Source organism: Mustela putorius, unplaced genomic scaffold, assembly GCF_011764305.1.
Source record: "Mustela putorius furo isolate JIRA1106 unplaced genomic scaffold, ASM1176430v1.1 tig00000083_pilon_pilon_pilon, whole genome shotgun sequence".
Classification (NCBI taxonomy): Eukaryota; Metazoa; Chordata; class Mammalia; order Carnivora; family Mustelidae; genus Mustela; species Mustela putorius.
In genome coordinates this window covers 15,518,062-15,545,921 of record NW_025421273.1, presented here as the reverse complement: position 1 = coordinate 15,545,921, position 27,860 = coordinate 15,518,062, and the positions used below count along the sequence as shown (strand labels likewise).

The window sequence follows — 27,860 nt, the reverse complement described above, 5'->3', positions numbered from 1 at the left end:
ATCTGAGAAACTGTCACAGCCAAGGGGAGCTTAGAGAGACATGATGACTGAAAATAACGTTGGTGTCCTTGAGTGAAAAAAATGAACAGAGCCTTGGTGACCACTGGGTCAACATCAGGCATATTAATACAAGTGTCTTTGGAATTTCCAAAGAGGAGAAGGAGGTGGAACAAAACAAGAAAATATTTGAAGATTCAAAGTCTAAAACTTTTCTAATATTTGATGAAAACTATACAAATCCTCCCAAATCCAGCAAACTCCAAGCAGAAAACCATAAAAGGGCAACCATAGTGGAATTGCTGCAAAATTTTGAGTTAAAAAAATAAAATAAAAAAGAGGCTGCTCTTACTATAAGAAATTTTCAAACAGGTTGAGGAAAAAAAATACTGTTATATGGAGAGGAACATTTAACCAATACAGCACACATTCTGTCAGAAACAAAGCAAGCCAGAAGACAGAGTGACATCTATTTTATTTTACTTTTTCAGTGTTCCAAGATTCATTGTTTCTGCACCACACCCAGTGCTCCATGCAATACATGCCCTCTGTAATACCCACCACCAGGCTAGCTTAACCTCCCACGCCCCTCCCCTCCAAAACCCTCAGTTTGTTTCTCAAAGTCCACAGTCTCTCACATCTCCCCCTCTGATTTCCCCCAATTCACTTTTTCTTTCCTTCTCCTAATGTCCTCCATGTTATTCCTTATGTTCCATGAGTTAGTGAAACCATATGATAATTGACTCTCTCTATTTGACTTATTTCCCTCAGTATAATCTCCTCCAGCCCCATCCATGTTGATGTGAAAGTTGGGCTTTCATCCTTTCTGATGGCTGAGTAATATCCCATTGTATGTATGGACCATATCTTCCTTATCCATTCATCTGTTGAAGGGCATCTCGGCTCTTTCCACAGCTTTAAAGTAGTGAGCATGAAAATGTAAAATGCTGCAAACCTAGAATTCTATACTCAGTAAAATAGCTTTCAAAAATGAAGGCAATAAAGAGACTTCTGACATAAAGGATGAGAAAATTCATCACCAGCAAACTTGCACTAGAAGAAATTCTACAGACATTATATAGAGGAAAATGAGATAAGATGGAAATATGGATCTACATTTTTTAAAAAGCACCAGAAGTTGTAAATATTTACATGAACATAAAATACAGTTTTCTCATTTTAGATCTCTTTAAATGATAACTGCTTCTAAAAAGCAAAGTAATATCAGTGTATGTAGGAGTTGAACACAAATAGAAGCAAAACATGGCAAATGACAGCAGAAAGGATGGAAAAGGGAATTGGAAGTATCCTGTGTAAGATTCTTACACTCTATGTGAAGGTACATGGTTCTATTTGAAGGTGGAAAATGATTAGTAAAAGATGTATATTGTAAACCCTAAGGCAACCTCTAAAAGGAGAGGTATGGTAATTCAATAGAAAAAATAAAATTGAAGCATAATTAAGGCTCAGTGCAAAAGAAGGCAGAAATGGAGGGAAAAGACAGTAAGTAACAGATCAAAGAATAAAAAACACAATAGCAACTTGGTAGATTGAAACTCAATCACAATTGTATCAACAAATGAATTAAATATAATGGTCCAAACATCCCAATGAGAATTCAGAGATAGTTGAATTCACAGTCTGTGGGGAGAAAGTGATGGTTCATTTCCTGGGGCTGGGGGAGGACACCCCTTTCCCTGAGCACACTACTCAAATGAAGGTAAACTCAACAATTATTGTTATGGTTACTGTTGTGGTTGTTGGTGATGTGGTGGTTGCCATTGCTTTCAGTGTTGGCGAATGAAGGCCAGAGAAGCCAGGGTACACATAAAGCAGTAACAGGATTGGCTCTCCTCACTCCCTGCCTTAGCTGCATGTTGGAGAATGGGTCGATAAGCAGCCTAAGTAGTTGATTTACCTCTGGTCCATCCTTCACAAGGGCATTAACCTTTCCAAAACAAACCAGATTCGAGAGGCAAATCCAAATCCACCTTATCTTTGGTGTCTTATTGTCATTCAATGGATCCTTGGAAAGCAGGGGCTTCCTCTATAGACCAGTTAGGAAGGTAATCAGAGGACAATGCATGGAGGTCTTGGAAGAAAGGGAGTCTTTGAAGGTCTTTCAGCAAGGGAATGACTTAGATATAGCTACCATGGGCAAACAGGCAGGCACCAGTCTGGAGGAAAGGAGACTGTTGGCACCAACCAGGAGAGAGGTGGTGATACCCTGGCCTGGGCAGGAGTGAAGGGGTGAAAGCAGGCATAGATGTCAAGGCTCATGCAATGATATGATCAGCAAGATTTGGTCATCATATTTGGGGGCTGAGAAACAAGAAGATGTCTAGGATGACTTTTAAATTTCTGGCTTGGCACTATCCACTCAAAAGAGGAGACATCCATGATGGAATTGGATTTCTAGGAAGCTGATGAGTCCAGGGATGGACATGCTGAGGTTGAGGCATCTGTGAATATGGATCTACATTTTTTTTTTAAAAGCACCAGAAGTTGTAAATATTTACATGAACATAAAATACAGTTTTCTCATTTTAAATCTCTTTAAATGATAACTGCTTCAAAGAAGCCAAGTAGGATCAGTGTATGTAAAAGTGAGGTGTGGGGTATCCAGGAGGAGATGTCCAGCAAGCTGCAGACATAGTGCCTGGAGTCCAAGAAGAAGTCTAATCTGGAGATAAATATTTGGAGTCATAAACATAAAGCTGTTCCCAAATCTCCCCAGTCAGGTTGGCTCTCAATCCCAAATCCCACAGCAGGATTTTCATATATCTATTTTATCCCTTGCCTTTGACAATTATGTATTTCATGTCAGTCAACTCAATTAGACTGAACTCATCATTGAAGACAGAACTGACAAGAAGCTGAGCTTCAGAGAAGTTTAGCTATCTTCTCAATTTCATGCAGCTTGTAAGTAATGAAACCCAAACTGAATTGAAGTCCTTCTAATTAAAGTTCCCTGGAGCATTTCTCTTATGAATATGCTTCCATGTATTGTGGTAGGAACAGTCCCTTCTGGAAGGGCCTCCATGTTCATCTAGCACATCAATGGAAATAAAATGAGCCACCAAGCTCAATGTTGTGAATGTGTAAAAATATAATAAAAACACATAAGCTACATTTATTGTATGCCAAAATTTTATCAGACACTAAGGACAAAAGAGCCAATATCTCCATTCTTTATGACACTTTTACACTAAGGCAGGGTAGTCTTCATGTTTGTCATGTAGCAGAGATAGTAAATCCATAGTTAGTTTTTCTCTATTAACATTGTGAGTTATTATTAGGTTGAGACGCTGTATTTTAAACACCTTGGGTACCTCCTGTTGTTGCTAATAGCCTCTTCAATCAGCCTCCAGCCCATAATTTTGAGCTATTTTTTGAGATTCTTATGTGCAATCTACTTTCAACCATGCATGATTCTAGCAGAGCCCTGTGGAAACAAGAAATTATGAGAAAGGCAGATGGTTTCTTCAAGAGGTAGAGAAGGACACAGACATGGCAGGCCCACACGACCATCAAGCACTTTACAGATCCCGTTCCTCTAATCCTCACAAAGGATTTCCATCACCATTTTGTTGGTAATGAGCATGAGGCTCAGAAAGGTCAGGTGACTTGCCCAGGGACACACAGCTCACAAGTGGTGTGGCAGGATGAACTCAAGTCATCTTACACCGAACCATGCATTTTCCTCTTCACTACCCTAAGTGTAAAAATCACTGTTCTTTGTCTTCTCTCTGCTCACTAGATCTTCTGATGGGAAGATCAACTCTTCTCTCTTACACTTGAACTGCTCGCTCATGCATATCTATTAAGGTCATGACACGGCCACGTGGCAGCTCATTATGGAAGAAGTAAGACCTCCAGCAAAGGTTCCTGTTCACTGGTGGGAAAATACAAAGACTTGGCCTTCTGGTCATCAACAAATAAAATGTCTCATGGCTGATAAGGGTTTGGAAGTTGGAAGATCCCTAGCAGGTGGTGTAATCGAAGGCAAGTTACTTATACTCCCAGCTGCCTTGGCTGCAAAATGGGAGTAGTGATGCTCACGTTTCTGGGGTATTAGTGAGCACTGGAAGTGGGTTAAGGTAGTTGGAAGGGTCCAGGAGTGACTCTCCTGCAGAAGATGCTTCATCAGGATCCCTTGTCTTCTCCTTGCTGGTGCCAGAATTTCCTTCTCAATCCTTTCCTACCCTCAGGAAATGTGTACTACAATTGTATGCTTTACCTGGCTCTTAGAAAACTCATGCAATGACCCAGTCCAGCCCCAAGACATCATTGGCTCAGCCATTGCTATGAAAGTAGAAAGGGTCTTTCTACATGAAACACAAGGACCTATGTGCGGTTTTTTGGCAAACGTGACCACTGATTGAGTCCAGGAGAAAGGGCGAGGGTTTGGGGCCATAAAGAGTATGAACCCTAGGGGCACTTGGGTGGTTCAGTCAGTAACTGACCAATGGACCCTCCTGTCTTTGGCTTAGGTCATGATCCCAGGCCAGGACCCTGGGATTGAGCCCCTTGTCAGGCTCCCTGCTCAGTGGGGAGTCTGCTTCTCCCTCTTCTTCTGCCGCTCCCCCTGCTCGTGCTCTCAGGCTCTCTTTCAAATAAATCAATAAATATTTTAAAAAGAGCATGAACCTGGATTCTTCTACTTACTGGCTTTGTGATGTTACACATATCACCTCATCTTCTTAAGCCTTTGTATTTCCTCATTTATGAAAGGGGGAAATAACTCTAACTTGAGCTGGAGAGCCTATGCTCCAGGGGCTGGCCCATTTCCTGGCCACTGGAATGATAGAGGGTGAGTCTCTGTTGAACACAACAATGTGGAGCCAAAACACAGAAGCAATTAAAAATAAATGGTTACTACATAAAGCAAAACCAAGTGCCACTGAGAAGAGCTTTTTGTAAAAGGCATTTATTTTCAAAAGTTCCCTTGATAAAAATAGAATATGTAGCAAACATAAAATGCAGGAACAAAGAACCTCACTTGGACACACAGCCCACATGCTGCCAGACATTGTAGAGTGTGAACTGGGGGCCAGAGTCTCCCCCAGACCCTCAGAGAGGTGAGTCTGAAGGCAACAAGGGTTCGAGGCTGCTCCTGAGTCTCAGCATGTCCTTCATGATGCTGACGAGAGCAGACTCTCTGGAAATTCATGAGACCAGATGAAAGTGAATCCTTGAATGTCATGGGAGTTGGGGGTGTCTGCGTCTTCTGCATGTGTAACTTATATCCATGAGTTGTACACTACACACACACACACACACACACACACACACACACACACACACCCCACAAAGAAAACTGTCTGTCTTCAGATTCCCTGGAGCTTTCCTTGGGACTAGTCCATGCCTAAGGCCCAGGTGGCCTTTTTGGCATTCAGAAAGTTCTTCTTCTTTCTCTTGGGAGGGACATGCAATGAGATCTCTGGCTCCTTTGGATTTCTGAATATAAAGAGCTTCTCGCCTGTGTTTAATAAATCAATGGTCTCTGCTCCTATAATGGGGATAGCAGCCAGTTCTCCAATGGACTCCAGGGACAAGTGTGGCCAGCTTCCTTTTCCAGGGAATATGACCCTCTCTCTGAGGGGGGGACATGCCTTCTTTAATATACTAAAGAAAGAACAGAAGACCAGATGTGACATATTTGGCAACTTAACCTCCTGAGTGTCCTGATGGAGTTCTCTAGGAGAACCCACTTTGGGTCCTTCGGTCCTCAACCAGGTGTCATTTTAATGAAAGACACTGTGGTCATCAGATCACCCCTGAAATGAGCCATAGGCACAGACAACTCTTACTGACTCATGACTGTTAACTTTGCAGAAGTTTTGTAAGCCTCTTGTCATCATGTGGTTAGCTTGAAATCAGCTCCGGTTGGAGCAGGTACACCACGAACACTGGGAAATACTACAGACCAGAGCATTTGTCTGTTTCGTCCCCACCAGCCAAGGGTTCAACGTTTCCTAGGACATCACTGCCTGGGAGTCTCATATCAAAGCAGGCTGATGAGACCTGATTCCAAAGCAAGAGTTAGAAGTCGGGCCAACTGCATTTGAAACAGAAGACTGACACTCTTTGGGGATGTCCCATAAAAGGATTGCTGGAGTTCTGTCCAGGAGTGGCCCAGCCCCTAAATCCATGGTTGCTTTTGGTAATGGCCAGGACTATTTCTAAGAGGCCTACACCAGCTAAAAGCCATGGGTTCTCTCAGTGCCCAAGCAGTACATGATGAGGCCATGTCACTGGGGGTCACCTGCTGGATGTCATTGACAGGCTCCCTGGCCCTTCCAGGGCAGATTTGGACCATGAGGCTCCAAGGCCTCCTACCCTTGCAGCTGGGATGAATGTGAGCAAGGATTCAACCCAGTTCAGTGTGACTCAGTGTCTGTCTTCCTGCCATAGCTCCATGTGCCTCCCGGTGGGGCAAACACCTGCGGAGGGTGCCAGTGGGGTGGGACCTGTACTCCTCCTGTTCTGTACCCACTCCCCTCCCAGGCCTACAGCCAGGGAGTGCCTTCACTTCCCCATCCCAATCTGGAGGAGCTATCTTCTGCTCCTTCCTGGAGAACCTCACATTTATACAGCTAGAATTTAATTGCCTTGATTTGGGCTCTAAATCCTGATCTAATCTCTTTGGGACTAAAGTCTGACATCCAGACGATTATGCCTCTAGGACTGTTAACACGGACCATTTGTGAAGCTTGGCCTCAGTTCCTTTCCTGTAGCTGAGAAATGGTAGAAGGGGCAGGACTCAGGATACACGCTCTGCTTGGACATTGAGGGTTTCCAGAGCACTCGCTGGGTATGACCACTTTCTACCCTGTTAATGAGCCGACCTGATGTCACTTTTCTAGTGGGAAACACTGGAAAACACTGGGAAAAACTTGGTCAACTGTAGCAATCAAACACCGCCCCGCCCCTAACTTCCCTCTGACCTCCAGGTGTGCAGAAACCACAGCTAAAAGAGAAAGGTGTTTGACGGAGTGGAAAGATCACTGACCTGCAAGTCTAGGGCAAGAAATGGGTTAGTTCGATGGTTCCAAACCCCTTGGCCGCCGGCTTCCCAGCTGCAGGCTTGGTGCCTCATCCTCTGACCTCCCTGAGCTCCAGGGTTACCATCCCCACTTTCTGGAAGTCTGGGAGGCTCAGTGTCGTAGGAGGCAAAGGGCTTTGTAAACTATAAACTCCAACAGCAATGAGGATTTACTCTCCCTCTAATGACATCCCATTTGAAAACAGCCACTGTTGTAAAGTGCTAACAAATGATAAAAGGACATTCTCCCGCTGACAGCGAGAGGCTTATTTATCTTCAATTCCTAAACTCACTGTGACCAAAGATGGTGGTCTTTCGGGAAGGGAATGTGGGTATGGCTGCAGTCACCCTCTCCCAGGTTCCTAGGATGGCCCTTCATCTCCCATCCCACTAAGAGGCAGCCGGGCTGACCTCCTGCCCAGCCTACCCGAGCAGATGCCCAGTGTTACCTCTCCTTCCTTTCTCGGGCCCAGAGCATCTTCTCCAGTCCTCTGCTTATCAGTTCTCCTCGCAGTTGGCTTTCCAGGGCTTGCCACCACCCCTGGTGCTTCCTGGAGGCAAGAAGGAAGGGTCTTAATATTTCCTAGAATAGACTTTTCCTGAAAAGCATGATGGTACTCCCATCCCTCAACATGACCTTGGACTGATAGGAAGAACTCATTTTCATGGTCTGTCTCTCCCTCAGGCACACTGATCAAGCCACCTCCTTTGGTCTAGATAAAATCTCTGCCCCCAAGGGATTCCCAGTCTGGGGGTCAGAGCCAGGTAATGGGTGACATCAGTCAGATAGCAGAAGGCTGCATAGAGGTAGGGACACTTGAGGTGAGCCCTGCATCCCCACAGAGGGAGGACATGTGTGGAGGAACATTATCTATGTGTTAAATGACAGAGGGTCCACCACGCCCCTTACTCTCCTGCGCACACTAGTGCCTACTGTGCCTAACGGTGGACACAGTAGGAGCTCAGAAGTATTTCATGAATATTTTAAGAAAGTTGAAATAGCACAGCAGAAGATTGGAAGGTGGGCTGGCCTAGGAACCCTAAGGCTATTCGGGAAGGACTGCGACTTTCACCATAGGGGAACGGACACTGCAGTGTCATGTAGGAAGCAAGAGGAAGTAGTTGTTCATGGGCCTTGGGCTCAGGTCCATTCAGTAAAGGACAGTGTGGAACCCAGAGTCCTGTCTGTCCTGCTCTACTCTGGCCAAGCTGGTTCACACTGTCTGGCCGGTGGTAGAGACAGACCTCCTACGCTGAGTCAAGCTTTCTCTCCCAGGAGCCGAACTCTTGGGCACAGAAGATGGTCCTCTGAGGGCAGCACCACAGAGAGCATGTCTTTTGTACTCTCCTGGTCCTGCCCGTCCCAGGACCTGGGCATCCAGCTCTCCCTGGATTCTGACAGGTCCCTCACACACTCTTTTGTGCTGAGATTAGTTAGGCAGATTTTATTGCTTGAAACCCTAGACCCCGAACTTGTGGCCAAGCGCGAGGTGTTTGGGACAGAGGAGTGGTGACTGCCTTGCCCTCAGAGACGGTGGCAAGTGGCCGAGGTGCTCCAGAATTGATCCACTCCAGTTGGCCATGAAGCGGGGCAAAGGAATGGCATGCACGTGCTCCGTACTCGTGGTGACAGCCACCCTGATTCTCTTGCCTTGTCCATTAGAGATCTCTGCTCACCAGCCTCCCAAACACTACTGGCTGAAGACACAGCCCAGTAAACAAGGTCCTCATGGGTGGCCACATTCCTGCTTCAGGGTCACCTCCAATATCTGCGTGTCCCTACCTGCCTGTGCACCAAGAGGAACCAGTGGCATGAAGCTCTCTAACCCTGCCCACACCCTGCCCCCTAACGACGCCCAAAACCAGCCCTGACCATGTCCACACCCAGCCCTCTGGTACCTGCCCATCCCTGACCACACCCATGCCTAGCCTTCTGACCACGCCCACACCCAGCCCTCTGATACCTGCCCAGCCCTGACCACACCCACACCCAGCCCTGACCACGCCCACACCCAGCCTTCTGACCACGCCCACACGCGCCCAGCCCTCCAATAGCACCAACCCAGTCCTCATCATGTCTATACTCCTCCCCTGACCACACTCACCCAAACCTGCCCACACCCATGCTTAGCCCTCTGCCCACACCCTGTGGACCCACAGCTGTTGTTCCCACAGTCCCACCCTGCCTCACATGCAACCCTACTCTTCCCCCCTTAGCAGTGCTTCTTACCTTTTTGAGTCAGAGACCCTTTATGACCCTGATAAAAAAAACACGGCCCCCTTTCTCAGGAAAATCATGTACATCCACACCTGTGAGTACAGTTGTGACACTTCGGCGGACTCATGGGCCCTGGGGGAGGAGGCCGGCTTCACCACCGGGTGTTCAGCACTCTTTTCAGGTGTAGCTGTGGCTTTTCTTGCTACCTGGTCCCCCACAGACTCTACTCTTCAGTGGCCCTCTTGCGGCTCCCACACCCCCTCACTCCACACTCAGCTTCCTGCCTTTCCTTATTAAGAGACTTTGATGACCAAATTCATGCCTGGAATTGGCTCTTAAAGCAAATTTTCGAGGCAGCCTTATCCATGATTAAGGAAAAAAATGAATCCAAACTAAACATCCAGTCAGAAGATAACTTTTGCATTCACTATGCTACACACTTCTGTGAAATACTACACAGCTGTTAACAAAAGGACTAGGAAGGGGTTTCGATAACTGTGAAAAGTATGAATTTTAAATTAATGAGATTACAGCAGAGAATACAGTCTAAATGGTGTGATAATTATTGCATAGAATGACGTCTGCACATGGACAAGAATCAGAAGGAAAAAAGCGAACTCCCTGTGCTGTAAGGTTCTGTGGAGCAGGGTATATGCTGGGATTACTACGCACACAGAGACACAGGCACACCCCAAACACATTGATAAAGCCCAGCAAGGAAACACATTCTGGACAAAGAACTGTAAGAAAATGCTCTCAGCCATTTTCTCCAGGTAGTGGAACTAGGACATTTCTTTTTCTTCTTTTTCCTTGTATGTATTTTTTACACTTCCTTTAATGTGTGTATAGCATTTATGGCAGGGGAAACGTTTCTTTCTTTCTTTTTATTTTTAAGGTAGTCAAAGGTTTTTATTTTGATTTCTCTTCCATCACACAGCCAAACCTTCTAACTTTCTTTTTTTTTAATTAATTTATTTTTCATCATTATGTTCAGTTAGCCAGCATCTAGTATGTCAAAAGATTTTCTGAAGATTTCACTTGAAAAATAAATCGGTGATGAAGATAAAAATCAGGACAAAATAATCAAGCCTCCCATGATTTATCACGGGTTCCTGGTCCCTGGTCTGGCTGTCCTTTGCTCCCGGAGCAATGAAGTGCTGACTGGGAAGGTGCGTGTGCCCAGGGCTGCAGGTGTCCCACTTCCTCCCTCCACGAATTCCCTTCCTGGAATCACACTCAACTGGTTTCCAAGAGTAGCCGGGATGGCACACTCACCTCCTTCTGCCCAGGTCAGCGGGCTCCCCACCACCATTGTTCTCTACCATGTGGTCTGGATGCTTCTGGCTGCCCGGATCCAGCGCGGCCAGGAGCTCGGACTGTGAGGCCGTGGGCAGAGCCACGCTCAGGAGCCGGCGCAGGGTGCCCCCGGGCACCATGGCCAGCCTGGACAGGTACGATGCCAGTCTCAGCTCCTAGAGAGGTTAATGGGAAGCTCATGAGCTCACTGCTCTGACCTTGATGAACACCACGCTTTAACGGACGACAGTCTTAGGATGTTTCGTCCCACGGAAGTAAATATTTTAGCAGCTCGGTCTGGAAAAAATGTCCCCCAGTACACAGAGCTGTCAAGTAAAACCTATGTGGTCAGCAACCCTGGCTCACTGTGATGCATCCAGAACCTTCATCTGTGCTCCCGACTGCTCTCAACTCATGCACCAGGACTGCACCTCGGGGCCAGCAGCAGGGACAGCGGGTGAGGCTTGTCCTCTCCTGCCCTGTCCACCATGAGGCAATACGGCTCAGATCAAACAGTGTAGCTCAGCAAACATCTGGAATGTCCCCCAGGCCAGCAGATGGTTGAGGACACTAGGCTACAGGGCACACCTGGATGGATGCCGCGTGGAAAGAGCCTGTCCCCCCGGATCACATCTTATCAGAGCTCACATGTTCTTCTTTCCCGAACTGACGAGATGCAGACACGAAGAGTGTCATGGTTGCCAGGGGTCAGGGATGGGAGAGGAGTGGGTACGCCTGTAAAGGGGTGGCCCAAGTCAGGTCTTTGTGCAAATGGAACAGTCTGTATCTTGCCGTGGTTCCTGAAGTTTCCAACACGTGAATCTACACGTGAAATGGACACAGAACCATGCATGTGTTTTGTAACCAGTGTCATATATATAGTCATATATATAGCATATAGTGCTAGCCCTTTGTAAGAGGCAACCATTGGGGGAAACTGAGTGAAACACGGGGTGCCAGAATTCTCTATGCTAGCTTTGTAACTTACTGGGAATCTAAAAGTGTTTCAAAATAAGAGGTTAAAAGAGAGAGAGAATAGGTTCTTCCATCTGGGGAGTCTGAGTTAGCCTCCAGCCCCACTGCACCGAAAAGACACTGTGTGTCCTGGGGCAATGCCTTTCTTTCTCTCTGTGCTCAGCTTCCTTATTTGTAAAGTGGGGTACCTATACCACCTACAGCAGAGGCTTCCATGAGAACAGAATGAGCTGCCACGTATGGAATGGTCCCACACTGGTGAGACATAGCAGGTCAGAATATACTTTCTTCTCTCGCAGTCTGGGGGACGAAAGTCTGAAGTCACATCCACTGGGCTAAAGTCAGGGTGATCAAGGCTAGTTCCCACTCAGGCTCTGGGGAATATCTGTCTTCCTGCCTCTTCCAGCTTCTAGCAGCCATCTGCCTGCCAGGGCTCATGGCCTTTCCTGCGTCTTCAAAGTACGTCCCTCCAGCCTCTGCCTCCATCACAGTCACATGGCCCTGCCTTCTTCCTGTGCCTGCTCCTGCCTCCCCCCATACAAGGACCCTTTTCCTCCTTCCTGCGTGGATTTCTGTTGCTTGTGTTTTCTCGGCATGTTTCATCCTCGGCTTCGTTTTTAAGAAACGTGGCTTATTTTAAGGAATTTAAGCAATGCAGAAAAACACAAAGATGAATGTTAAAATAGTTATTCCAAATGCCTTTATCCAGAAGTGATTATCAGTAATATTAGGCAAGCATCATTCCAACCATCTTTCTAGACATATATGTGGATGGATGGATGGATGGATGGATGGTGGATGGACAGGTGGATGGGTGGATGGGGAATAGATGGATGGATGGCTAGATGGATGGACAGGTAGGTGGATGGATGGACAGACAGACAAAACTATAAAAATGAGATTGTAATGCACATCAAATACTATTCAGGTTATATATTTATTTTGCTGATTGCCTGCTCTCCCCACTAGACTATCAGCTCCTGAGGGCACGGGCTTTATCTCATATTTACTGCTGACATTCCAGTGCCCAAGACAGTCCTTGCTGCTTACTAGAAGCACAGTGAATATTTATTCATGAACAAAGCCTCTTCAGAGGATGTCAGGGTCTCTGAAGTCAAGGGCACTCCACCTTATCTACAAAGGTTCGGTCATTCTGGAGCCTGGAGGGGGGTAACGGAGGAGTTCAGTGAGGAATGGGGATGGGGTCCCAGCCTCTCCCACAGCACAGGGAAACTCCCTGACTCGCTGGGCTAGTGCTGTTCATTTCTCAAGGGGCACCCCCTTCCCATTTTATTCATGCAGCAATGAGGAAGTATCTTGCTTTAAAGGGAGGGAGCAGGAGCCTGAAACGGAATGGCTAGAGCATCTAAGAGAGCAAGACCTGGTTTCAGTGGCCAGCTTTGCTCTTGGTGGAGCCTCCCCTGTGAGTGTTAAACTTGTGTCCAACAGAGAAAAGGAAGCATGTCTGGGTGCCGGGCGAGTCTCAGAAAAGAGGCTGACCAGGGCAGTCACGATTACTGTAGCTGCTGCTGCTGTTGAGCCTGATGGGAATGTCCTCTGCCTCCCGGCCTGGTGCCGGATGCTTGTCCGCAATCCGCCCAGCAGCTCCACGGGTCCCACTGTCATTGTGCCCGCGCTGCAGGGGAGGACATAGCCCATGGCATGGCGAATGGATCCTCACCTGGCTGTACAGGGTCGCAAAGGTGTCGAACTCCACATTCTCCAGCAAATCCTCAAGCACAACGCTGTGGTCTCGCTCCTCCCTCCAACTGGAGTGCACACAAAATCTATGTGAGTCCACTTTGGTTGTCACGTGATCCAGGAGAAGACCAACGACTTATTTAAATAACACAAATCTCACCTACATTATTATTATTTTTTAAACCTATTGAAAGAGACGCCCAGGAGAGGCATATCTCGTCTTGTTCTAGAACAGTTTGCAAATATTGTATCACGGGGGCCTGCTAGGACAGAGGGTTCCTTGAAGGGAGAAGTTTTGTGGGAGCTGTGGGGAGCATTTCTGTGGCTTGGCTGGGCCATCTGGGGTCCTACTTGGAAAATTCTTCAATATTTGTCATCATGCTCAAGAAGAACCAGATCTGGGGTCCTCGCCCACCATGTGCCCCCTGTGGAAGCAGACCCAGAACCATGAACCCAGCCTGGTCCTGGCTCTGGCCACACAGGTTGGTGGCACCTCTCCACGGAGTGGGAGGGGGGGGAGTCCCCCCAGACCTTCTGACTTCCACGTGACAGGGTCTGCCTACCCAGTCCCTCAGGTGAGAGATGTGGTGACATGATAGGCCTACCCCATGTTCTTGTTGGCTGACACAACTCCAAACTCCTGTCAAAAGCTCTCCTCATGAGCAATTTCCTCCATGAGGCAGGAGGCATGTGAGGATGTCATATGCCCGAAAATCCTGGTGTTATTAAACCGGGTCTACATCTCCAGGCCCTGTGCCCTCTGATCACACACATTCAACCTCTCATACCATTAGTTCATTCTGATGGTTGTGTTTCCAGGAAAGCATCATCAAATACGTTAAAAATAACCCATAACCTTACCACCCACAAGTCACACCCATTACAACTGGGTCTCTCTGCTGTTAATTAGTTTGTGCACGTGTGTTTTCAAAAACGGAATCACATGGCCTCTCTCATTTGCACCCTGTCCTTTCCATGTCAACGTTCTATTGACCATGGAAAATCAGGAAGCTGTAAAAAGTACGTTTGCCAAGAGTGCCTAAAGCCGTGGGCAAAGGCTGACTATCTGTCAATTAGGAAGAATGCAAAGAACAGCCTTAACAAAAGACAGGGGCTCAGTTTGCTTCATAATTTTACAAAAGCAGGGTCTGAACTATTCTGGTCATGGTGAGATCTGAGTTCAAGTCTGTATTCACTGCCCACACGGGTGTTTGCATAAAGCACCAGGATTCCGTATGATGTCACCATAGGGACAGTAGGATGAAGGGCACAGGGACCTTCCCTGAACTATCTTTGTCCCTTCTTGGGAGTCTACAACTATTTAAAAATTAAAAGCTTAAAAAATGTGCTCAGTGAAAACCTCAATGATCTCACAAAGAAAATAAACCAAAGTATAGTCAGAAGCCAGGGAAGAAGTGCATGCCTAAGACAGTGGCAGGGGTCTGAGCGCTGGGAGATGCCTTGGACAGGGGCATGGCAGCCAGGGGTGCATCCAGCTGAGCGGAGAAGTCAGGGAACCCCAGGCCGGCAGGGCCCACCACTGGGCACTGGGATCACCTCTGCTGCTGGCGCTCCAGTAACTTCCGGGCCTGGCTCAAGGCCTGCTGCAGGACAGCAGAGACCTGCCTTCCAGAATCCGTGTCTTCAGGCATGCCCAGAAGCCCGGGCCCGTCCCCAGCCCACTGCTGTCGACTTGCCAGGGCCCGCTGGAGCTGGGCTGCCTCCTGCTGTGCCAGCTTGTCTTCCAGCTTCCTCTCCAGCTCCTGGAGCTCCTGCGCACAGAGGGGCAAGGGGTCCTCAGATTAAACCACACCTCTTGGGCCTGGCACGATCTGCTCTTGCCTGCCTCCCTCATCTAGCTGTGCCCAGTAGCGTAAGGAGGTCATGCCGTGACCTCTCATGCCTCCCTGCCTTCGCGCATACAGCTCCCACCACCTGCAGGGCCCTCCTCTGGTTGTCTGGCCACTCCAGAGTCCCCTTCTGAACCCCAACTCATGAATTTCCTCAAGGAAGGGTTCCTCAGGTCCCACGATGGGGCAGACCCCATCTCCAAAGGTGCCCACTTGCCCTACCCTGTATGTGCCCATCACAGACTGAATGTCTGCAGCCCCTCCCAATTCCTATGTTGAGGCCATCACCCCGGGATGGGATTTGGGAGTGGGGCTTTGAGAGAGGCAATTGAGTTTAGATCATGGTCATGAAGGTGAGGCCCCATGATGGGGTTAGCGTCCTTTATAAAACATGGAAGAGAGAGACCCGGGCCCCCACTCTCTGCCAGGTTAGGATTCAAGAAGAAAGTGGCCATCTGCAAGCCAGGAAGAAAGCTCTCAGCAGCAGCTGACTGCTAATGCCTTGATCTTGGACTTCCAGCCTCCAGAACAGGGAGAGACCCATTGTTGATTCAGCTCCCAGGCTATGGTGTTTTGTTCCAGAAGCCAGAGCAGACTGAGACACTACCCCATCTTCGCAGCTGCCTGATGCCCCGTACCTTTCTACTTGAGTGTGAGCTCCAGGAAGCAGGGCTGCCTCTCTAGCCCACTGTCTGCAGCACTCAGCACCGTGCCCGGCAACTGGCACACTTTGCTGATCTATGTAAGGCACCAGCACACATTCATCCATCTCGGGGGGAAGCCTGTGCTAGGGCACAACCAGCACAATTGACGCTGATGGGACCCCACAGCGCGCTGGGCGCTGTTCTAAATGCTCACATATATCAATCTCATTGAGTCCTTGTAACAACCCCAAGGAATACACAGTCTGTTTTCCCCCATTACAGAGGAGGAGATTAAGGCAAAAGCTGTCTTATGCAGCTTTTAGGGGGCAAAGCCAGAATCTGAGGCCAGACCAGTTCACGCCAGGGTCTGTGTCCTTAACCATCATACTGTTCTGCCTCTCACTGGCTGAGCAGAAGAAATCTGCCTTCTTGGGCCACCAGAGTCTGCTAATATGGCTACAAGAGGTCCACAATCTGCTTGGGTAGATAACGGGAGGGGGAGGCTGGAAGGTCCTGAGCCTCATAAAATGCAGACACATCGGACCTGTTAGTCACCAGATAGTCCAGGGCTTTAAGCGGGGTCAGGGATAGAGCTGGGGTTTACCTCTAAGGGGCTTCGGATGGGCTCCAGAGCAGATGGTGGTCCATCGTCTTCCTACATAACTGCAGAAAAGTCTGCCTTTCTGCCGAGGAGCCAAAGCTTACATCAAACTGTCAAAGTCCTTAAGTCCTCAAGTCCCCAAAGTCCTCAAAGCCCCCCCGCCCATGGCTCAGAAACACTGCTCAAGAACCAAGAGTGAAAAAAAGGGGGCCAGAGAGGGAAATTGGGGCCATCGTGTGCTGAGCATTTGGGTTTTGCCCACAGGGCCATGGAAGCCTTTGAACAATTCTGAGCTGGGCCTCTAACATGCTGACGTTTCTAATTATGGCCATCTGTCTCGTGGCAGCATCCCACATGCAAACATGACCAAACACAGAACTTCCAACAGCGCTAATGAGTTTCTGACAGTTGTTCTGCCAGCACGCCCAGAGCCCAGTGTGGACCTGACTCATTGAAGTCACAATTTTGCTGGCCAGCCCCAGCCACTGCGCAAAGAAGGCAGACTTGAACCCACAGCTGCCAGTGTCTCCAAAGCATGAGTAGAGCACAGAGCGCATCACACGTGTTTTCCAAGACCAGGTGAGTTCTGGCTGGGAACAGAAAATGAGGCAGGAATGTGTCCCGCAGGTTGTGGCTGCTGATGGCATGTTCTCCCAGAGGCCAGCCTCTCTCCAAACTCCTTCTGCACCCTGGGCATCCACCTGCTGCTTTGCACAAGTGGAATCCAAGACCTGATTCTGGAACTCTTCTCACTGGAGTTTTACTGTTGAGGGCAGGGAGCCCAGGACCACAGCTCGCCTGTCCACCCCTCTCCCCAGCAGGGAGCCCAGGGCCTGGCTCGCACAAGGAAGAACAGTCCTGATCAGCATCATCATCTTGATTATTTAAAATAATAATGTCGGCTAGCAGGTACTACTAGACTCAATCCAGCACAAGGCAGAAATGTTTTATTATCGCATTCTATAGGTACAGTGGCTGAGGCACAGAAAGTATTGGTCAAATTTCTGAAGCCCCAGAGCTGCACGAGAGCCTCATTAAGGACCGATTCCGGTTCCTCTGGATCCTGCCCCATCCCTCAGCTCTGCTGTCTCTGGTAAGCACTCTGAAGGTATCAGCTGAATGAATGATTAGAAAGATAGATGATAAGGTGATAGACAGATTGACAGAGTTCCAGAACTTTTACTGGCACAAGCGATCGCGGTGAATGAAACACAGCCCCTGGACTCTGGAACTTACAGCCTAGTGTGGGCGACAGCCTCACAGTTATAGTGACAGTAATAGCCATGACCTGCTATCACAGAGATTCGGGAGGGAGGGTGTGTGAGCACAAAGCTGAAAGAGACCACCTCTGCCTGAGGGAATCATAGGTGGCTTCATGGAAGAGGCCACATTTGGCTTGTCTTAGATTATGGATATGAGCTTGCAACGGGGTGAAGCAGAAGTGAGGCAGGTAATTCAGAGCAATGGAGGCCTGAACATCACACAGGGGCTCAGGAGCAGCGAGAAGGTCTGGGGGTTGAAATGCGGGGTGCCTCCAAGAGTAGTGAAGGACAGGGTTTTAAATCCAGAGCTGGGGGTGGGGTTGCCTGTGATCGTTTCGGTTTATCAGAGAGACTCCTTGGGCTGCAGTGTAGAGAGAGGAAGGCAGAAACTGATGTGAGGACAGGAGCCGTGCTTTGTGGGAGAAGGCGCCAGCCCTGCTTTCCAGGGACAGGAGCTTGGTGCAAAGCTGTAACCTTCCTGAGCCTCCCTCCATCATCTGTAGAATGGGTATCAAAGTATCATGGGCTTGACAGAAGGTTCAAACACTTCCCACGATGCTTTGGATTTAATGAGAGTTAGATTAATGGGAGCAACTTACTACTAGTGTTATTTTTTTCTTTTTCACATCTAGATTCGTCCCAGCAGCGAAGCTGGGCCAGCAGCAGAATCCACAGACTAGGTGACAAGCAGCAAGTGGGCAATAAGCCAGAGGAAGAACAGAAAAAGACACTAGGTTCAGGCATGGAACGGGGTGAGGGGCGGGCCAGGACAACTGAAGCTGTAGGACAGATGCAGTGGGTACGGTTGGTCTGGGGTCCCCTTATCTCCTAGGAGGAAGTGTGTCCTCTGCAGATTTGCCCATCATGCTGCTCAGTCCTGTGATTTAGGTAGGTCTTGCCTATGTTCCCATTTCACAAGAGGAATCTAACTCTTTCATCCAAGGAGACGTGCTCGGTACGGTTCTTTTACCAGTCATTTCTTCCAAAGCATTTCATTTCATGTTTTTTTAATTCCCCTGAATGTTTGACTTAAAAGACCATTCACAGTGGGAAAGCTGCTTTCGCAGAATGATCAAACTGTGGAATGAAAGTCTAGTATCTGGAGCAAAACAACAGGCTGGTCTTCCCTCCGAATGCAAACCAAGGAAATGTTGGCTGGCTTTCCACCAACTCGATACTACATCACGTGACCTATGAGCAGTCGCTTCCAGTTCACGGCACATAACTCTTCCAAACCCAGTCGAGAATAAGGAAGCTTTGATGTTACTCCAAAAGCCGGTGAGCTAAAACTCCAAATGTAAGCATCATACCGTCCGGTGATGACAGAAATAAGGGGGGTCTTAAGAAAAAAGAGCCAAGAGGTGTCTCAGGGCTGAGCTGAGGCGTTGCCCAGGGCCCTTGAGGGGCAGCACATGAACTATGCCCTGGATGTCACCAGCTCTGCCCCTCATCAATACATGACCTTGACCTGTTCCTCGAGTCCTTCACTTGTAATTCAGGGCTGGCCCACCCCCGTGCCCACCACCTCTCACTCACACTTGCTGTAGACTTTGGGTTTCCTCCTGTCATTAATTTGCTGAGAAGTTTTCATCTTGGGTGGGTGTAGAATTCGATAACATACTTGATCAGTTTATACAGAAATGATCATATGAGTTTTTTTTTCTTTTCTCCTTTAATCTGTTAACCTGGCAAACTTTGCAAATGGATATTTTGAAGTAAAATCAACCTTAACATTCCTAAGAAAACCTCATCCTGGCCATGCTGTACTAATTATTTTATGGACGGCTGGATTATATTAGTAATATTTTGTTTATGAATTCGACATCTATGCTCACAAGTACAGGTGAACTGTAATTGTTCTTCCTCATGACTCACATCTGGTTTTGGTCACAGTCATGTTTTTCTAACATCAGGAATAATGTGTAAATGAGGTTGCAAAAGTCTGTTAGAATTCACCTATAAAACTATCAGGGTGCATGCTTTTTTGTGTGTGTCAGAAGATTTCTTGACTACTGAATCAGTTTCTCTCATGGTAATAAGACTATACACAGACTGTTTTTCTACTTGAGACATTTTTGACAAATTTTCCAGAAATTTTTCCATTTCCTTTCAGTTTTCAAATTCATCCACATCAAATTGTTCCTTGTTTTATTTTCCAAAACTCTACTGCATGTATAGTTACATTGCTTTTTATTATTTACTGGTCTCTTAACTCTTTTTCATATGGTCACTCGTCTCAGAACTTTGTGTATTTTATTGGACTTTTTTCCAGCAAATTCAACTTTTCACTTTACTGATCCTTTCTATCATGGTTTTGTTTGGTTGGTATCTGGTACCAGATTTCTTATTTTTATTTTTTTTATTTATGTCATCTTTTTTTCTTATTTTATTTATGTCATCTTCCATCCTTCTTTCTTCAGATTCATTTGTCATTGTTCCCCTCTAGACTTTTATATGATCTTAATCATAAGCCTTTCTTCTTTAATATAAGTTTAGGGCTTAAATTTCCCTTAGGGCTAAAAAACTACTTTAGCCAAATCCCACACATTTTAATATGTTGTATTTACATTATTTTTCTATTCTACATTTAAGCAAATTTCCGTTATCATTTCTTGGACTAACAAATTATTCAGGAGTTAAGTTTTAAAACTTTCAAAGTATGGACTTTGAAAAACAATCTTTTCTTAAATGGATTCAAGGTTAATCTTTTTCAAAAAGATGGTCAAGTAATACTGTATACCTTAACCTTAACTCAAAAAGAACATGTATTTGTTAACTGTTGTCTGTAAGATTCTGTGGGTAGACAGTAAATACAGGTTGATTAATGGGTTAATCAGTTCATTAGTATCGTTAAATATGTCTCATCTGATCAACCACAGGAAGAGGGGTGTGCTGAAATACCCTACTACTGTGACAGATTTATCTTCTCCCTGCTGTTCTGTCAAGTTTTCTTTCATTATTTTGAATATTTTATTACATACATGCAAATTTAGAATCGCTCTGCTCTCCGCATGAATGAAAATTTTAAAGTCATATCGGTATTACTTTTAATTTTAAAAATAATTTCATAAATCATTATTCTATAGTCTATTCTGATGATCTGAACATCTAACATCTTTAGGGACTTTACTCTGTTGGGTTTTTTCGTTTGTTTCTCCTATATATTCAACAGCTTGTTTCGCTCATGTGTTTGGGGACTTCTGATTTTAATTGAGACTTCCTATTTCACTGAAGGTCATCTGTGAAAATCCTGATTTGCCCAGATTGAGACTGTTTTTCTCTGGGAGGATCTGCTTTTGCTTTGGTCGTGCACTGCAGTAGTCAGCCATCCTAGAACCATTTTAATTTGATTCATCGCCTTGGGAGATTTCCTGACAGGAGAGCGAAAGTACTTTGGGATTCCTTCCTCACACCAGCAGAAGCCTTTGACTACAAATTCACGGGGAAGGGATGCCTGGGTGGCTGAGTTGGTTAAGTGTCTGCCTTCAGCTCAGGTCATGATCCAGGGTCCTGGGATCGAGTCCCGCATCAGGCTCCCTGCTCAGTGGAGAGGTTGCTTCTCCCTTTCCCTCTGCCTGCTGCTCTCCCTGACTGTGCTCTCTCTCTTTCTGACAAATAAATTAGTAAAATCTTAAAAAAGAAAAAATTCACAGAGGAGACTCCCCTCGCCACTCCCCCCAGCCCTCTGGAGCAGGGCCGGAAAAGAACAGATTTCCCTATCCAAGGTGACTCCTTTGACAGCAGGTGGCTTTCTCCTCTCACCCCCTCACTGGGTGTTCTACTTCCTCAGGACACCCTAAACCATATCTCCTTTCCCCCCAAATGAACCCCAAATCCCTGGGTTGCAGATTTCAGTCTTTGCCCCAAGATCTTAGTCTTTGGATTTTTTTCCCTGGGATATCCTTGGCCTCTGGGAATTTTCCACATTCTCTTGTGAACTCACAAAACATTAAGATGTAGGTTTATTGTTATTTTTCCAGCATCTGAATGTTTTGAGCGGGAATGCCAACATTTCCACTTCTTTCTTTCCTTAAGGAACATCTGACCTAATGTGGGGTGCATAATGTTTATGGAAAAAACAATTCAGGACTCTTCATGACTTTCAAAAAGGTAAGACAGGAACCCCCACTGGCAAGATCATTGGGGAGAGGCCATGAGCGTGATCTTGTGGGCTGAAGTCAGAAGCAGACTACATTCTGCCCCTGGCATTTATCAGCCTCGTGGACATCACAAAGAACCTGACGGGTCACCTGCATGGATCTCAATTTCTCTCCCCAAGAACTGAACATCCGAGCAGTACCCACATCACAACCCAGCTCTATAATTAAGTACTATAATGAGTGACAGAGAGCATAAAAGTAGAGCAGCATAAGATCGCCACTTACAATCAGTCGTGCTTAAAGGGTCATTTTGAGACATGTGATTAATGGCTATCAGACACGTGAAAAAATGTTCATCATCACTAGCCATCAGAGAGATTCAAATTAAAACTACATTGTGATATCACCTTACACAAGTTAGAATGGCCAAAATTAGCAAGACAGGAAACAACATGTGTTGGAGAGGATGTGGAGAAAGGGGAACCCTCTTACACTGTTGGTGGGAATGCAAGTTGGGTGCAGCCTCTTTGGAGAACAGTGTGGAGATTCCTCAAGAAATTAAAAATAGAGCTTCCCTATGACCCTGCAATTGCACTACTGGGTATTTACCCCAAAGATACAGATGTAGTGAAAAGAAGGGCCATCTGTACCCCAATGTTTATAGCATCAATGGCCGCAGTCACCAAACTGTGGAAAGAACCAAGATGCCCTTCAATGGATGAATGAATGAGGAAGATGTGGTCCATATACACTATGGAGTATTATGCCTCCATCAGAAAGGATGAGTACCCAACTTTTGTAGCAACATGGACGGGACTGGAAGAGATTATGCTGAGTGAAATAAGTCAAGCAGAGAGAGTCAATTATCATATGGTTTCACTTACTTGTGGAGCATAACAAAAAGCATGGAGGACATGGGGAGTTAGAGAGAAGGGAGTTGGGGGAAATTGGAAGGGGAGATGAATCATGAGAGACTATGGACTCTGAAAAACAATCTGAGGGGTTTGAAGTGGTGGGGGGGTGGGAGGTTGGGGGAACCAGGTGGTGGGTATTAGAGAGGGCACGGATTGCATGGAGCACTGGGTGTGGTGCAAAAACAATGAATACTGTTATGCTGAAAATAAATAAAAAATAAAATTAAAAAAAAAAGAATGATTAATGCTGGAGTGCCTCGGTGGTTCAGCGGGTTAAGCCTCTGCCTTCGGCTCGGGTCATGATCCCAGGGTGCTGGAATTGAGCCCTGCATCAGGCTCTCTGCTCAGCAGGGAGCCAGCTTCCTCCTCTCTCTCTGCCTGCCTCTCTGTCTACTTGTGATCTCTCTGTCCAGTAAATAAATAAAATCTTAAAAAAAAAAAAAAGACTGATTAATGCTTACACGAGAGTTTCCGATCACAGCCTGTTCGTGCTTGCCTGTATGCACTTGGCACCCAGTAAGCGTGGGTTCCTTTCTTCTCTAAAGGAATTATAATAACATATGAAGTTCTACAATCAACTCATCGAGGACCTAAGATTAGTCCTCAAAGAGTTGATACCATCGCTTTTGTTTTAGGACTAGAGCTCTCATACCTTGACAAAAAAAATGCAGTGTATAGGAAGAATGGTAATAAAGGTAATTATAAAGATAAACAGCAATTCAGTATTTCACCATATCTAAGGCACCACTAACAGAAAGCCATGCTGTTTTTACATCTCTAAGAAGGACTGTCCTGGGGTTGTTGATTTAAGATGTGCCCCAGTCTCGGCAATGTTCAAAATGTTAAAATTCAAAAGATTTCCTTCTTGGGGGCAATGAAATCCAGCAGGCTTGAGCTGGAAGTCACCTTACTCAGTCCTCCCTGCAACCCTGTAGTTTAGACGGAGCAGGACAGGTTCCACCTGACACTGGAGAGCGTACCAGGATAAACCCAGGAACCCAGAGATGCGACGCAGGCTCCATTCCTCTTCCATCCCCAGCCCCAAGCCCCGCACTCACCGGACTGTGGGACCCCAGGATCTGCTCACAGGCCAACTTCGTCAGGGTCTCCGACTCGCTCAGCTCCTCCAGGAGCAGGTCCTGGATGCTCAGGAGGGCGGTGTACGCCCACAGGGTGGTGGCCATCCTGGCCGCCTTCTGGAACTGCAGGGAGACAAGGGACTCGGCAAAGCAGGCCTCCTGGGCCTCCAGCTGCTGCACACGCTCCCGGAGAAGTTCTCCACGTACCTGGGGAGGGTAAGCCAGAAGCCAGGCGGGTAAGTGGGGGGCGGGCTGCGGGGAGAGGTCTCGAGGCAACGGCCTCCTGCTAGGCTGTGCTCCGGTAGTCATTCACTCAGGACTTGGGAAGGCCTCCACTACTCACAGCCCTAGGAACAGCAGGGTGTCAGTTGGGACCACAGGACTTCTCTGCTTACAAACCCTCTCCGGGGCTTCTGGAGTCTGGCATTCATGCCACCTTTCTCACTCTGGAAGGTACAGGGAATTGTGTGGCTGGCTACCCAGTGGGAAATCCTTCAAGGTTCCCCACCCAGATGATATAAGTTCAACCTTTCTAACATGGACTCCCAAACCAGCTGACGCGTGCCTTGAAAGTCTGGTCTGTTCCTCTGTCACCCCCATGTGTGCCCCTGGGAGTCCGCTCTTCCAGGCCATTCTGGGCCGGCCAACTCACCATGCTTTTGGGCCTACTGACAGGGCTCCCTACTGTGGTTGAAATGCCATGCATCCCTGTCTTCCTGAGGATCTCTTATCTGTCCTGGTTCCAGGACATTGGTTCCAGCCACTCTCTTTGAAGCGTCCTGACTGGGCATGTGTTTGTCACTCACTTCTCCAACTTCCCTTCCTTCCGGGCTCTTCTCCTGGGCCAGCCTTCAACCACACTGTTGACCCCGCCAGGCCATGAGCCTCTCTGGGCAAGGGCCCTGCACTCAAGGGGCTCCATGGATTCCAGAGGAGGGAATCCTTCCAATCCTCTCGGTCACACAACCAAGCCCCTCATTCTGTCATCTGTGTGTTTGCTCTGTGATCACCACCTCTCATACTTTCTCCAGAAAACTTGCCACGTGAACAATAGGGTCTAATCCTTCTCAGATGCCACTGCCTGAGCCCCTAAAGGCAGGTCCTATAGCTGTGCACCCCCCCCCCATAGGGAACTCAATAAACCACCAGCCAAAGAGCAGCTTGCTCAAGCACATATCTTGGGGAAGCCTTTCACTTAATCTTCGGAAGCATGTGGAACTTCAATCACAAAACCAAAGGTAAAAGCAACCCAAGTGTCCATCGACAGGAATAAACACAGTGTGGTCTCTCTGGACAATGGAATATTACATAGCCTTCAACAGGGAAGGTTCTGACATGGGCTACCACACAGACGGACCTTGAGGACACAATGCTCTCTGTGAAAGAAGCTGGTCACAGAAGGACAGACACTGCAGGATTCCCCTTATGTGAGGTACCTAGTGTGGTCAGATGCCCACAAACTAGACAGTGGGTCAGGGGAGAGGTCAGGGGACACAGACATGGGGAGTGAGTGTTTCATGAAGATAGAGCTTTGGCTTGGGAAGATGAAAGTTTTGGAGATGGGGTGGAAGTGGCTGCCCCACAGCATGAATGTGCTTCATGCCACTGTACCGTATAGGCAAAAGCAGTGAAGACGGTCAACGTCACATATATCTATTACCCCCATAAAAAATATTGAAAAAGTTTGTGGAATTTTGTTTTCTGCCATGTAACCTATTTTTATTTATTTTTAAGATTTTATTTATTTATTTGAGATAGAGAGAGAGGGTGCATGAGGAAGGGCAGAGGGAGAAGCAGATTCCCAGCTGATTGGGGAGCCTGATGTGGGACTTGATCCTTGAACACTGAGATTAAGACCTGAGCCCAAAGCAGACGTTGAACCAACTGAGCCATCCGGGTGTACCATGTGGCCTGTTTTTAATCCTCTGTTGATGGTCAGAGGTTCGGAAGTGGCTGACATACAGAAGAATATTTACAGGAAGTAGAGGACGAAGACCCTGTGCGTCCCAAAGGGGCACAGCCTTCCTCTGTCCATCTGTTGTGACCCTCAGAGGAATGCAAGTCCCAGTTTGAAAAGCTCAGATTTCATCTCTACAGCCTGACCTTCAGGAAAAACTCTAATGGGGAGAAGAGGGAAGAAGGGCTCCAAAGAAACACACAGATGGCTTGTTGGCTGGTGGTGGGGAGGGGGACCTACAAGCACTTTCTGGAGAGACAGTGCCTTCAACAAGCTTCAGGGAACACAGAAGAGATCCATATGGCATGTAGGGTCTGCAAACACACAAGGCAGGGGCACCTGCGTATTTGGTTCATGGAAAAAACCACAAAGAGCAGGGACCAGAGGCAGCAACGCCGAGAGCTTTGGCAGAAGAGCCCAGTTGCTCTGGGAGACGGAGGCTCCTTTTCCTGCTTGAACGGGAACAAGAAGCCTTATTCTTGAAAGGATGCTATTAGACCCCAGTCTTTCCCTAGCTTGGAGAACCAGGTGACAGCCCCCTGCCCACCGGTGGGTTTCCATAGTAACCGTGGATCACACCTGAGTCTCCTGGGTCGGCCTTGCAGAAGGGCATTCACACCCCTCCAGTGGTGGCCCCATGTCCTTCCAAGACTGGGCAAAGCCTCGTGACAGTGGGACCCCAAGAGCGTGTCTGATGGTTCCCTCATGAGGACATGGGGACATAAGCCTCTAAAGGGCTTCCCGGATCTTAGCAGTCTTTCTGCAAACACCCTTTGCCCACAGCAGCTTTCTCACCCTGAGGTTACAAAAAGAGTATATTTATGCTTCATTCATCAGTCCAAGAAATAATTCATGAGCACCATATATGTATAATTTATAGGAAGATATGATGCACTGAGGGGTTGGGGTAGGGGTAGAGAAGAGGCGAAGATGCATGAGACATGGATCTGACCCTGAAGGAGCTCATCACTGAGGACGGAAGCGGGCTCTGACTCTGTCACATGCTAGCTCATGACCTTGGGCAATTTCACTGAGCTGCCTATATTTTCTCATCTGTACAATGGGAATAATAATACCTCCTAACACACGAGATTTTACAAAAAGCTTTTTTGTCATACAAAACCTGCACATATTTGAAGGCTATTGTCTGGTAAGTTGTGACATCTTTGTAGACCCTAAGGCAACAGGAAAGGTGATGGCAAACCCAGGGGAAGTCCTTCAAGAAGAAAAACACAAATGACAGGCAGGTGGCCAAGAAAGGGATGAACGGTCCTCTTATCACGCCATGAGCTCAGATTTCCAAGTCACCTCCGTGGGGTCTCCATCCTCCCCACTGCTGGGTGGGTGGTGGCCCAGATAGCCTGTAAAGTGAGTCCCCTGCCGGGGTGCGGGACAGAGCAAGGTGGCCATGAGAGGATCTCCAGATTCATTTCCACAAGTTCATACCAGAAACATGGGGACAAGTGCAAAGCCTTTCCTTTATATTGTAAGAATCATGTGGGCAGTAAAACTACGATAAGGAAGTTTTTCAAAATCCTTTCTTCCTCTTCTTTGGAAAATTTAATTTTTTAATTCTGGCACAGTAAGAACATGCCTCTAGCGAGGGCTTCCATCCTTGTCTAAAAAGAGCCCTGGGAAGGGGTACAGATTTGCATTTCTGTGACAGACTTCGTTAAATATTCAAGCTATCTACAGTAATAAAAATTCATTTTCAAAATAATATGCTGCTAAATACTCTTTTTCTTTTAAAATGGGAAGTTCCAACCACTGCCTTACTCCTCTCTCTGACTCACCTCCCGGTGCATTTCAAAAGAGTAGTTTCTTCTAGGTTTCGTGATGTGTTTTGAATGCAAATTAAAATCAACCCCTGTCAGCCAGCAGAAAATTACTGGCACTGAAGGAGTTCAAGACACCACAGCCTCCCTGCCCAGGTTTGGGAACAAACAGAAGCACAGGTGAGCCAGGCAGAAGCCAAATGTCAGCTTTAACAGTGATGAGATCTACATTAGAGAACGCGGCCCCCGCGGGGTTGAGCCTGTCCAAATGAACACACACACACACCCCACTCCCCGCCACTGAGTGCGGCCCAAGATGGACAGAGAATGGGGGCCCCCTGCAGGCTCCCTGGCTTTGGAGGAGAGCTGAGGGAGCACACCAAACACGCCCAGTGCCCTCTTTAATCCCACCAGTCAGATAACACCCACCTTGGAGAAAAGGG

The 27,860-nt window shown here is 47.3% G+C and overlaps 1 protein-coding gene across 5 annotated transcripts in view; it reads right to left on the bottom strand.

Moving 5' to 3' along the window:
- Positions 1-4,908: 4,908 nt before the first annotated feature.
- The window catches only part of EVC2 (EvC ciliary complex subunit 2), a 118,561-nt gene continuing 95,609 nt past the window's right edge, over positions 4,909-27,860 (bottom strand). For all 5 annotated transcript variants that reach the window (XM_004770539.3, XM_045075542.1, XM_004770538.3 and 2 more), the window contains 6 exons: positions 23,665-23,892; positions 14,793-15,007; positions 13,216-13,303; positions 10,539-10,735; positions 7,495-7,596; positions 4,909-5,625 (listed from right to left, as the gene is read on the bottom strand). In XM_004770539.3, coding sequence (XP_004770596.2) covers positions 5,355-5,625; positions 7,495-7,596; positions 10,539-10,735; positions 13,216-13,303; positions 14,793-15,007; positions 23,665-23,892 — 1,101 coding nt within the window. In that variant the 3' untranslated portion in view covers positions 4,909-5,354. The remainder of the gene's footprint in view (positions 5,626-7,494; positions 7,597-10,538; positions 10,736-13,215; positions 13,304-14,792; positions 15,008-23,664; positions 23,893-27,860) is intronic.